Below are 13,649 nucleotides of genomic sequence, written 5' to 3'. Positions count from 1 at the left end.
ATACAAAATAAAAGTCTTAATTTTGCATTTCCTTTAACATCCTCGAATTGCGTACATGCATATTTAATTGTTTACATTTTATTCATGCAGAAATATGTGGATTTTTTTTCCGTGAGTGTGTGTGTGTGTGTGTGTTTTCCACCCATAGACAGTAAAATTCATATTTAAAAACCTTTTAGCAGATGAACGGAACTTTGGACAATAAACCGGAAATGTGCACCAATGTTATTATTCCCACCGTACTTGTGAAGAGCAAGCTAACATATACATTCCTAATTTCCACCAACACCCATGGTAAGATGCTTTAAACATTTCCCTGATATACATAAATAGGTCAAATAAAACGATACGTTTTGTTTATTTCATCATAATAGATGTAAAGCCTGACAAGGGCTAGTATTAGCTTGTTGTATTAGCTAGTAGCAGAATTAGCAACATCAAGATAGTGTAACTTAATGATTAACTTACATGTGTCATACTCATAGATACATACGTACAAGTTGTCAATAAACCTTTACGGGAAATTATGGTTTTATAATACACAAGCTAACATTATAAAGTACCTTGACAGTGTGGAGGGTGATCAGTATGATTTTGTTGTCATTTATCTCATTACCACAAATTGTATATAACGTACAGTCATGTGAAGTGTATACATATTATTAGGATAAATAAAATGTTGAGTTAATTAACAAATAAAAAAAAAATATTGCATTTCAGGTGTCTGCAGGTAGAGTTTGCAGGTATTTAGACTGTTTCCTTTGTTCGTCATATCTAATTTTGTAAACCTACAGATACCGTTTTTGCTGCTGTGAAGGGTTAGGTAAAGATGGATGCATTGGATCACATGTTAACAGACCCACTGGAGTCTGGAATGGACCAGGATGGTCGTGTGATGGAAGAGTGCATGTTGGGAAACTGTAGAGTTCGGGTTCCTGAAGATTTGCTGGAGGATGTGAGTTATCAGCCAACGTTTCAGTGATAGTTCCACCATTTTCATGCAATTTTGAAAACATGAGAGTAAAAACTGAACCATCTCTTTATCTCGTGGGCATGTGTGTCTGTGTGAGAGCAGCCAGAGATTTTCTTTTCAGTGATGAGTGAGAGCACATGGACAGATGTTCTCTCAGATGCTCAACGGACACATCTTCGTCAACTCCTGCCTCAGTTCTCCGAGAATAACAACTCCGAACAGAACAGCATCATCAGCGATCTTTTCAACGACCAGAATTTCTTCTTCGGAAACCCCTTACACATTGCCCAGAAGCTTTTTAGAGGTTATTGTCCTTCCCTTTATTTTCAATCCTACTATTTTCATTTATAAAATAAAACTTCACGCATATTAGTTTGTTTATCTCTCTATCTCTCCGTAGATGGTTACTTTAACCCAGAGGTTGTCAAGTACAGACAACTTTGTGCCAAACCACAGAAAAAAAGGCACATCTACTCTCTTCAACAGTACTACCACAAATTACTCAAGCAGATCCTGGTCTCCAGAAAGGTACAGTCACAGAAGAGCTAATTTAGTGTCTGTTACATGATCAATGTTTATCTCACCACCATATACACTGCCATTCAAAAGTTTGAAGTCAGTTATTTTTTAAAGTAAATTAATACTTTTATTTAACAGGGATGCATAAAATTGATCAAAAGTGCCAGTAAAGACATTCATAATGTTACAAAAGATTTCTATTTCAAATACATGCCGTTGGACGTTTTTCCTCTATATAATAAGCAGCACAACTGTTTTCAACATTGTTATTCATCTGAAATGTTTCTTGAGCATCAAATCAGAATATTAGAATGATTTCTGAAGGATCATGTGACACTAAAAACTGTAGTAATGACTGCTTAATAAATCAGCTTTTCTTTGAGAGAAATACATTATATTTTAAACTGTATTACTATTTCACAATATTGCTGTTCTACTGTATTTTTGATCAAATAAAATAGTTGAATAGTTGGTGCAACCTCTGCTGTAACTCCATGGATGTACTAATGTGTTTTTCTCTTGTAACGTAGGATTTGCTGGATTTGGCTGTCCGTAGTGGACCCGAGCTTGCGGTAAAACGGCGGTACCCTGTCCCTTCTCATAAGGAGATGCTGGAGCAGAGGGTGAGACGTCGAGTGGCTCACATACTGAAGGATGTGAAAACAGAGTGTGGGGACAGTAATGTGTCATCTGATGAAGATGGTGGGTGTGATGCAGTGTGTGAACTTTTTCAGCACCATGGTGTGTTCATGTAATGATGATTTAATATGATGGTTTTATGGTCATGTAAACAGATACAGCCTCTTGGTTGCCTGTTCCTCCGTCGCCCTCCTCCCCAACTGCAACCGTCTCTCTCAGGGTCCTACCCAGCCTTTCTACTCAGGACATGAAAACCAGAGGTCAGTTAAAGCTGTTTTAAAGCTCCCCAGAAATGAAGTTATAAGAAACTAAAGCTGATTTTCCTTGTAGACAAGCCTGAGCTGGGTGAGAAGGAACTAAGAACCTTGTTACAGAGACACAGAGAAAAAAGAAAACGTCAGCCAGTAAGTTGCCTCAAGGGGTCATTAATTATTTTAATTGTCCCTCTTTTGAGGTCCAGGTATAATGTTACTAATGTTTTGTTTCTTATAATATTTTATTGTAACCTTTTCCATCATATCTCTGGCTCAAAATGGTTAAATAATTTCCTCTGCTTTACCTAAGAAACTTGTGAAGTCACCAAGTTTCAAAAGTGTAGAACAAGCCATTTCTGTAGCTAAGTAAAGTAAAGAGTCATTTTTAAATGTGACGATTTAAAGATACAGAGATGGTTTTTATATCTATGGATTAAAGTTCTCCATCGCTGCAGCGGATTTCTGTTAATTACAGCGTGTGTACGACGGATTTCCGTCAATTGCAGGGTTTCCGCCTGTCCTCATAATTTTAAGGCCTTAATATGCTTACATATTAATGTCTTAATTTCAGTTTGAATAGGTCTTAAATTAAGGATAGAAATCTGCGTTCTTTCAAATGGTGAGAGAAGACTGAATTCTTTTATATGACCTTTTTTCAAGCATATGTGAAGTTACGTTGCGAAAAAGTTTAAATCATTTAAATAATGAAATTGAGATTTAAATTAACTAACTACATAAATAAATAAAATAAAAAAGTTATACATTAGTAAAACACTATACTAAGAAGAAAAAAATAATAATGATTTTACATATAAAATAATTTCCACATTTTACATCATACATTTTTCACAGCATAAGTTGGGTCATAACTGCCTTTTCAGTTTTAGACCTGCATGAGGATCATCATATATTATGGGTCCGGAACATCTAAAAGATTGAAAGCCAGATTGATATGAGTAATGATTTTATTTATTGATGTCATTTTTAGGATCACCCTGACCTTATGATCTCCGACCTCCATCTTGGTGATATCATGTCACGAGTAAACATCGGCAGGAAAGGATCCGTTACAAGTGAGAATAATAGGCTCAGTTTACTCTCTTCAATATAAAATGCATGAATGATTGCAGCGGGTGGGAATCTATGTGTGTTTTGGCCTGTAGCCGTCTTTGACCTGGCCCTACCTAAGAAGAAGATAAAGGAGGAGAGGAAGAAGAAAAAGATGCGCCCTATTAAAATGGAATCGGAGGAGGTCTGTGATGTTCCGATGTCGGCAGCTTCCATGAACTCCGGCCTTAATGATACCCCGACAGTTCCAACACAATCCGTTAAAGAAGAGTAAGTCTTTGTTCTGTACATAAAATACTTTGTCCAAAACGACCAGCATTTTAAATACCTTGCTGATCTGGGACCTAATCTGTTTCGTTTGTACCAAAGGCCCATAGACGAGTCCCAGGCAAGCCCTGACAGAGTGGAAGAGATAGCAATGAGCTTTTTTCATTTGCTTGAAGACATCCTCAGACTGGAAAGTCTAGCAACATCCTCTGCGGTACATACAGCACCTATAAATACATACAGTATTGCTCAAAAGTTCAGACACATGTGAGGTGCATCCTGGGAAGCTCTCAAACAGTATTGAAGGTCTTTCCATGTGTGTTGGACAGTTTTTGGCCTCTTGTTCATAACTACCATCCATTTAAAAATCTTTAATAGCTGAAGGGCTGAAGGGTGTTTAATGGTATTTCACTGTCTTCCTCTTATGGTTGCTCTTAGTTGGAGGAGAGAGTCCAACAGTGGCAGTCATCTCCAGCCAGCGCACTCAACCCCTGGTTCTCCATGGCCCCCTGCTGGTCAGAGTTGGTTGTACCTGCTCTACAGTTTCTCACTGGAGAGAGCAAAGGTATGCCTGAATCAGATTTTTTTTTAAAAATTTCATGAAAAATTCATGCAGCTATAAATTCATGATTTATACATTCAGAAATGCATATTGATATTTGGGTTTATGCTTCATATCTCTGTTTCCAGCTGGTGTGATGGTTCTGCCTACTGGTTTCATACCATTTGTGGAATTCAAGGAACTCTCCCAGCAATGGAAATGGATATGTATGATGACATTTTCCTCTACTTCCTCTACTACTAAATATATGCTCTTTAATTATTAAAGATTATATATAATGTTAGGGTTTGTAAGGTAAAAAATGTCACATGATCCTTCAGGGATCGTTTTAAAATGATGATTCCATGCTCAAGAAACATTTCCTCCTTAATACTCCTTAATATTTTTGTGGAAATTAGTTTTTCAAGATTCTTTGATGAGTAGAGATTTCAAGCCAACAGCTATTTTGTTTTTAAATAGATTTTTTGCAACACTTTTTGATTAATGAGACTTTATGCTTGTTGTTTAAAGTTTACCCAAACTAAAAGGTTGGAGGGCTCAGTAAGATTTGTTTTAAGCCATTATTACTTTTATTAAAGGGATAGTTCACCCAAAAATGTAAATTTTGTCATCAATCATTCACCCTCATGTTGTTCCAAACCTATATTCAATTTAATTTAATTCAATTCAAATTTATTTGTATAGCGCTTTTCACAATACATATTGTTTCAAAGCAGCTTCACAGAAAATGCATTTCAGAAATGTATAGAAAAAATACAGTTTGTTAATCATGTATTAATTTAGAGCATGACATATCGCCGGCGTTGGGTCGTATCTTCTCAGGCGTTTAGTCATTTCATCTCAGGTGTTGAGGCATCTGAAGTCTCCGTGAGAGGCTGGATACAAACTGGAACTCACGAACGCCGTTTACCTCGGGACATATGAGTTTCCTCCTTCTGTAGAACACAAAAAAAGATATTTTGGAGAATGTTGTGAACCAGGCAGTTGACGGTAGCCATTGACTTCCATAATATAATAAAAAAGTATTATAGAAGTCAATGGGTTACATCAACTGTCAACAAATCTTACTGAGCCCTCCAAACTTTTAAATGATAGTGTATTCTACAATTCTCTTAAAAAAAATTATTCGAATATTAGTTTTGTAAAGACCTCCAGTCAAGCCGCCAGTTGTGTGCATTTCTTCACACTGATCTGTGCAGGTCCGAGTCAGGATGGAGACAAAGATCTGAGTGCCCTGTGCCAGTTGTGGCTGGAATCAAAGGATCATGTTATTGTCAAGGTAGTAAACGACTTAAATGCTTTTCCATGATGATGTAAGGGCACACTCTCTGATTCCTGGTTCCATGTTTGTTTTAACAGCTGGAGGGTGAGGAAAGCGCAGAACTCACTCCTCCAACACCCAGAGTGTGAGTTTGACAGTGCATTGCAGTGTGTTTACTTAACATAAGCATTCTTTGTCTTTTTAGCTGAGACCTATGCAAACATGCTTGTCATTTCATGCATTTTTTTTTCTCTTTTTATTAGGTGGACTGACTATGTGGTGAGGCCTAGTACAGGAGAGGAAAGGCATGTTTTTCAAGAGCAGGTTAGTGCCTGGGTCACACCTACCCCGAGGAGGCGTCCTGCCAACGCATAATACATAGTCTGTTTTTTTTTTCCTTTTGTCATTGAAATATTTTTCTGTATTAGGAGCAGCAACGTTATGATCAGCCACATAAAGCCTTTACTTACCGAATGCATGGCTTTGAATCTGTGGTGGGACCAGTCAAGGGAGTTTTTGACAAGGAGACCTCGCTCAATAAAGCGCGAGAGCATTCTTTGCTGCGCTCCGACCGACCGGCCTATGTCACCATACTATCTCTTGGTAACCACTGGTTGCTCTTTCATTTGCAGTTCTGTTAGGGATGTTACATAGTTTAGTAAATGAGAGCCTGGTTTTCTTCACCATTTCTGGTGTCAGTTCACCCCAAAACAGAATTTGGATAATTTGAGATTCTTTCATTCAGTCAGTAAATAGAATTTAAAATAGGTTTGAATTGGCATGAAATTGACTATCCCTATTCCCTTAATTATTCTCAGAAAGCAATATCAGTTTTCAATTGAGGTCAAACAAAGAAAATGTTTCCTGTTTTCATCCACACAGTGAGAGATGCTGCTGCCAGGCTTCCTAACGGAGAAGGTACCAGAGCTGAGATTTGTGAGTTACTGAAGGACTCCCAGTTCCTAGCCCCAGATGTCACCAGTGCACAGGTGAGACACGTGTTTCATGCTGTCGTGTTTATCCTTACAACACATTAGTCACTGTTACACTCACACATTTTGTCCATTTTTAGGTGAACACTGTGGTGAGTGGTGCCCTCGACCGCCTGCACTATGAGAAAGACCCTTGTGTGAAATACGACATCGGCCGCAAGCTGTGGATCTACCTCCACAGGGACCGGAGCCAGGAGGAGTTTGGTAAGCGACCATCATGTGACCCTTGCAGTGATGCATGTGCATTACATAAAAAAGCCATAAGGTTTCATTGCCACAGGCAAAATGTGGTACAGAATGTGAACATACTTATGAATGGCAGACAAGTAGAACAGGTTTAGTACTGAGAGAATAGCAGGCGGTGTCAGGTTTCCATATTCTGCTATTTGCAAATATGAACCTGCAAATTCAGATAAAAGCAAAACAGTGTAATATCAGTATTAAAAATATACTATTGTTTTTTTTATATTTAAAATGACAATTATATTTCATCTTAGTTCAATTACCAAAAAAGTTTATATATATACATTTATGTTTTAGTTTACAAATCATACACATCTACAAAGAACACTGCATCAAATAATGTTTTCATACAGTTGGCCATTTCTCTCTTAACAGTCCCCAGCGGAGATGCATAACCCTGCGCACCAGATGCTTCCAGACCTTTTCTAGATTTCCAAATAACTATGCAAATAAAGCTTATGAGTGAAAAGCTGGCATGCTGGCTTTAATAATTAAAAAATACTAATAAACAGATCCAGACACTAACTGTAATCATCTTTCTTGAATCAGAGCGAATACACCAGGCCCAGGCCGCAGCTGCTAAAGCCAAGAAAGCCCTGCAGCAGAAACCCAAACCAGCACCAAAACCTGTAAGTGCTTCCACACTCACTCGTGTCATTGTTGTCGCACTAATTTGAAATGTAAAGCGTCAATGATGGTCCATACTGATTTTTGCATAGGCTGTTGCATACGTTTATGTTTTTGTGTGTATGTTTGTGTGTACTGTAGAAGGCAGGTGGTAAGGAGCCAGGCAGTAAGAATGGTGCTGCAGAGGCTGGCCAGAGCTCAGGCAGTGAAGGAGTAGCCATTTCATCCACCAGCTTGTCTCAAACTCCTTCCACCCCCACACAGAGCACCCCTGGAACCCCTAAATCGCCCCTCCATCCCACAGCAGCTACTCTAACCAAAGTATGCGCCCCAGAACCCGTCAAAACCAATCCCAGGTCAGTGGTTGGTAAACAGAATTATTTTATGTGTAGTTCAGTTAGATCATCACTGTATGTCTTTGCGGAACCCGTAAGACTGACTTTCTTGCGTGGAAGAAAATTCCAAAGAATGTTTTTGACACTGAGATTCTTGAGGAAAACATGACGTTGAGGAAATGATAGAACTGTCAGTTTTGGTTGAAGTATTTAACTAAATAAGTGGCTCAGCTGTGCTTCGGGTGAACTGATTTCGAGTCCTGGCTCGTGATCTCTTTCCTCCAATCACTTTTTCTCCTCATTTGAACTATCCAATAAAGGCAAAAAGGACTAAAATATAATGTTCTTTTAGCATTGTTTTGCAAGTTTTTGTGTGCAAAATCCTGATTTTCCCATGCAGATTTTGCAACAGGTTCAGTTGGACCATCACACTGACCAATAGAAAGCTGCCTGGTTTGAAAGTGACTTCTCTGTGAGCTGTGCTTTATGCATTGCTTCACTATTTGTATTTATTTATTTCTTCGGTCATTTTTAACAATTAAATCTTAGGTCATATGTAATTCAAAAATCCTTTACATAATACAATGAAAGAAAAACATAAAACGATGAAAAAAATAGAAAAGGAAAAGATGATTTAATAATAAATACATTTGAAAAATAAATACAAAATAAGTACATTAGGATTTTAGATGCAAATAAATACCTGACTGAAGGGGAAATAAGACTTATTTTGCCTAACCCCTTTTACAACAAAAACACTATGTCCAAAGATGACACAATTATACCAAAAATGATAACATGTAACCACAAAACTTTAACTTCAACGATCAAAATTATATTATACGTCCACTTTTGCTTACTTTTCTAATGTTCTTCATTCAAGTGTTCTATACTTTTCCATAATGTTTAACTTATATCTTTTCTTAAATGCATTAATATTTCTAGAGCTCTTAAGTTGAATAAGAAGACTGTTCCATAAACCAACTCCTTTAACTGATAAACACCTTCTCTTAGTATTACTCTTTGCCATGTAATGGGTTTTTGTAACAAATCAATTCCTCTAAAGCTATATCTAGATTCTCTGATTCGAAACATCTCTTGTAACAGCAGAATATCAGCATTGTTTGCATTATTTCACCTTTTTAATCAGTGAAATTCGGCTGGATTTTGCTAATGTGATCGTACCTCAATGCGTACCTTATTTCATAGTCACAATTTCACTTTTTTCCCCGCAGTGTCCTGTTGGTGTCTCCTCCCTCCATGTCTCAGTTAGGAACGTTGCTGTCTTCGAGTCAGCCAGGTCCACAGGTTTCCCAGCAGGCCTCTGCACAGCCCGCGACTCGGGTAGTGGCACACTCGGCTGCCACTGGCTCTCTGCCTCAGGTGCGAGTGGTCACTACACAGCCTGGTCTTCCGACGTCCTCTGCCAGCCAGGCGGCCACATTAGTGCACCAGAGCCCTCACCACATCAGAGTGCCGGTCACTGTGGCGCATGGAAAGAACATCACGCAGGTGCACTACAGATCCCTAGCAATAATGTTTGTGTTCAGTGTATGACAATGGGTCCAACACTGTCCAGTCAAATGCATGGGTCACATTCTTGTTTGTCTTTCTTTGAACAGGCAGTGGTGACTCTACCACTAAGAAACCAGTCTGCAGGAAGTCCCATTCAGGTGCAGGCTTCACGGGGTCAGGCCAGTCTTACTGTTTCAGGTCTTGCATCTGGTGTCACAGTAACCAAACCTCAGACGAGCTCCCCCTCCAGCCCAGCACACAAACCAACATCGACTACTGTATTGCAGGGTGTCACCAGCCAGAATATCATCAAACAGGTACAAACTGTAAAGGTACATGTACAAAAGGTACATGTTTCAGTTAATATATTATAGGGGTATAAAATGCTTTAGTGAAAGTTTTGTTTTATGATTGTAGTTAGGTAGATAGATTGATGTTTGTTGTCTATGCGAGGACTGAATGTGGTTGCTGCTATTGTAACAAATCTAATTTCCTGAGAAGGATTTATGAAGTATCTATCTAAACTGAGTATGCACAATATATCAGTTTATTGTTTATTGGACGTTGAAAATTGTTTTTTATATATATAAATATCTTATCAGATGTTGGATATCTACATCATAATTTCCCTTATTTTAACAGTTAGATTACATTTGCTGTCCTTTAATGTTCATTTAAAGTTAATCATTAAAAACACTAATATCTCAAAATAAATACTTTACATTATAATGTTATGATGCATAAATTCACTTTGAATGCACTCAGCATTTAAAATGTAAAATTTGATTTAGTAAAAATACTACAGATTTCAATATTATTAATTTACAGGATTGGTGGTTTGCTTAAAAAAAGAAAAACATGTTCTGGACCTGGAAATACCAATACATGTTTGGTACCAATTTTGTAACCAAAATAATATTCATGTTTTTATTTTATTGTAGAAATATATCTTGGTCAATGTACATTTTCCTTGTATAATGAAAAAAACAAAACAAATTAAAAATATATATATCTTAGCCATTTATCAGTTATTGGCATATCAAAAATAATTATTATTTATATTATTAGCTAGAATGTATCAGTGCATCCCTAATTAAAACACAGTATATAACCGAGTATATTGTCTCTTCTATTTCCCTGTCAAATCTCTCTCACTTTTGTTTTAACCAGGTTGCGATCACTGGTCAGTTAGGTGTAAAGACCCAGAGTGGGGCCGGGATTCCTCTCACCGCCACTAACCTACGCATTCAGGGGAAGGATGTGCTCCGCTTGCCCCCCTCCTCAATTACGACTGACGCCAAAGGTCAGACGGTACTTCGCATCACTCCGGACATGATGGCAACCCTTACTAAATCTCCAATGGCCACGGTCAAACTCACCCCAGAAATGCTGAGCAGTGCCACAAGCTCAGGCAGCAAGAGCATCTCTGCCACGCTACATGTGTCTCCATCCCAGCCTTCACCCCCTACCTCGATCACCACTGCGTCCACAACAACTGAGAACCTGTCTGCCAAAGTGCCTACCACAGGCACCGCTACCCTAGTTAAAGTTCACCCTGAGCTGAAGGCCGCCTGTGACACGGCCATCCGCCTCATGCCGGCCCTGGCCGTCACTATGACTGACCCCAAGGCCCGTACATTCTCAACCGTCACATCGTCTGACTCTAAAGCAGCAACCACTATTCGAATAGTGCCAAACCTTGGTGTGATTCCTCAAAAACACAGTCAGGCTGTCTCAATTAGCACAACCACCACAAGTACAAAGCCTGTCACGGTATCATCGGGGGCAGCAACTGTTGCCATAGCCACCAGTGGAGTGGGAGGGGCCAAAAGTGTGACACTGGGCCCTGCAACCACAGGCTCTACGCTTTCTTTGGGCACTGCTGCGGCCACAGTCAGACAGGTGCCAGTGAGTGCTACCGTAGTAGCCACACAAGCTGTAAGTGTATCTTTTAGTGTTGAACAAGATTCTGTTCATCAGCACCTTTCAAAACCAGTGATAACTAAACAAAATAGCATGTAACTTACTAAGGGTTCTGACAAAATGTTAATTGCTGCAGTTTATATTAAAAATACCTAATTCATTTGAATTTATTTTTTAAATCAGGTTGAATGAATGATTCAATGATTCACACATAATACTTGACTAGTTTCATTACTGGATGAATCCGCGTTTTTGAACAAATTTCTTAAATTAATAATTCAATGGCAAATATAAGCGTTTTATGTCACTTGTCGCCACCTACTTGCGTAATGATGTAATTGTAATCGCTGAAGTAAATGACAGGCCACAAACTTTTGAACAGTAGTGTGCATTGCATACTAAACCAAAACCTAGAACCTACTTACAGCATCATTGGTGCATTCTTGATGTATCCTTTCCTTTCTAGAAAATGCAATCCCATTAGTGCATTGCGACAAGCTTAGTGGATAAAAATCGTCAGAAAAAAGTCAGACCCAAGTCTCATTGAGACGTGGTCTGGGAACCACATGTTCATTTTCTCGTATTTGAGGCGTGGTTTACGAATGCCCAGAGCTGTTTATTGGGTGCTACGAATGTCTATCAAATGCGCCTGTACGTAGCTCATAGCCAATCATTTCAATTATACCAGATGACGTATGTAGAGCGACAGAAATTAGACGAGGAAGAAGACGATGTCTCAGAGATTCAGAGAACAATATCTAAGGCTGCATCGAAAGGTAACTTTGCGTCTGCTGCCATGTTTGATCCATAGGTATAAACAAACTGCTTCGGTGTGTCGAATAGACATCGTCATCGTCTTGCTGCTCCCTCCCCGTTCAGTGATTGGTCCCCTCGCTGAGGCGAGAATCTGGTTCATGGCTAGTTACATCTAATAAAGGGTACAAATATGTAAGGCTTATTAGAGTAGCACATCATAAGTGTTAGGATGCGTCCTATCAATGCAGTAGACTTTGGAGCAGAGCCACTGTTTGTTATGCATAATTGCCTGTTATGATGACGTTTGAAACTAATCTTTGCCCTTTTCAGGGGAAGCTTCCCACGAGGATCACGGTCCCTCTATCTGTCCTTAGCCAACCTTTGAAAAATAAGAGTGTGGTCACTACCCCCATACTTAAAGGGAACATAAGTACCAAGTGAGCATTCTGTTTCATCATCTAATATTGCTATAGTAAACAAACAGGCTGGACAAAGTCTAGTTCCCTATCAGGTTTTTAAGGTCCCAATCATTTGAAATCTTGATTTTCTTCTGTTTTTAGTATCAGCAATCTGGGGAGGAACATTATCTTGACTACCATGCCGGCAGGCACCAAGTTGATTGCCGGGAACAAGCCAGTCAGCTTTGTGACTGCTCAACAACTGCAACAGCTACAGCAGCAGGGACAGGCCACACAGGTTGACTCATCTGACTCCCAAACAATCTAAAACTGGTTTTACAAGCCAAACCACACATGTGTGTTAACTCTAACCGAGTATGTTTCTTTACCCAAGGTTCGAATCCAGACCGTACCGGCTCAGCAGCTACAGCGCACAGCCGCCAGCTCTCCGAAATCCACAGTGTCAACAGTGGTGGTCTCTACTGCACCGTCGCCAAAAACAAACCCAGACCCTCAATGAGACACACCACAGCTCTAGCCTCTAAGAGAAAACATCATAAAGATTCATAGACCTCGAAAGAAAAAGCTTTCCCATGAAAGTTGCATATGGGCAAAGCGGTGTCGGATTCTAAGGACTGGTCTTGTCCTGACTCAGCTTTTTCTGTCATTTTGTTTAGATTTTTGCAGGTATGATTTGGATGCGGAAATAATATTGGTGTGAACCTGAAATTGGTTCAAGTGAATGGCCTTTCTCTAGATGATGTTGAAATGTACACAGAGGCAACTTTGTTTATTTGTGCTTTTTATATCTTAAGTTCTCCGAATGAAATGTAATTTAACAAGTACTGTTGATATTCAGTAGCCACTGTTTGTATTGTAATAAATAAATAAATGATTGTGCTAAAATATCAAACCTAAACAGATGGCACCTTCATTTCACACCAGACGCCGTTGTCTACTGCAGTCTAGGGATGAATCTTGAAATTGAATTGTGTATATGTAAAACAAATAATTTGCCTGCTTTTTACCGCTTCATTTCCATGATGTGGCAAACATGAGTCAAGCTGAATCAGAATCCAGAGTTTCAAGAAGATTGGAGAAATTTATTTTTTCACACAAAAAAAACAAAACAAAAAAAAGAAGAAAGGGGTACCACTGTCGTTTTTTTTGTGTGTGAAAAAATAAGTTTCTCCAATCTTCTTGAAACTCTGGATTCTGATAGAGGTCCATGGGACTTAGACCTGAGTGCCAAAATGGAGGCTCTAGACCCTTCCAGAGCTGAGATATTAAGAAATTTATAATGGCATAAATGCTACG

General features: G+C 38.9%; 1 protein-coding gene across 2 annotated transcripts; it reads left to right on the top strand.

The window, feature by feature from the left end:
• Window positions 1-164: 164 nt before the first annotated feature.
• Window positions 165-13,251, top strand: nfrkb (nuclear factor related to kappaB binding protein). 2 transcript variants are annotated; one of them, XM_039693929.2, is made up of 26 exons: window positions 165-294; window positions 795-955; window positions 1,076-1,277; window positions 1,374-1,501; window positions 2,023-2,194; window positions 2,287-2,391; window positions 2,462-2,535; window positions 3,374-3,458; window positions 3,549-3,723; window positions 3,823-3,934; window positions 4,159-4,285; window positions 4,411-4,488; window positions 5,482-5,561; window positions 5,642-5,688; window positions 5,807-5,867; window positions 5,972-6,146; window positions 6,426-6,532; window positions 6,616-6,739; window positions 7,328-7,407; window positions 7,547-7,761; window positions 8,976-9,252; window positions 9,363-9,572; window positions 10,426-11,193; window positions 12,265-12,371; window positions 12,495-12,630; window positions 12,727-13,251. In XM_039693929.2, the coding sequence occupies exons 2-26, from the start codon at window positions 830-832 to the stop codon at window positions 12,850-12,852; spliced, it is 3,897 nt and encodes a 1,298-aa protein (XP_039549863.2). In that variant the 5' UTR covers window positions 165-294; window positions 795-829; the 3' UTR covers window positions 12,853-13,251. The 2 variants fall into 2 exon arrangements, with proteins under 2 accessions (XP_039549863.2, XP_039549864.2); XM_039693930.2 differs by having other exon boundaries at window positions 204-294; window positions 818-955.
• Window positions 13,252-13,649: the final 398 nt, after the last annotated feature.

This window comes from Pimephales promelas, chromosome 19, assembly GCF_988280905.1.
Source record: "Pimephales promelas chromosome 19, fPimPro1.hap1.1, whole genome shotgun sequence".
Taxonomy (NCBI): Eukaryota; Metazoa; Chordata; class Actinopteri; order Cypriniformes; family Leuciscidae; genus Pimephales; species Pimephales promelas.
This window is presented reverse-complemented; position numbering and strand designations above follow the sequence as displayed.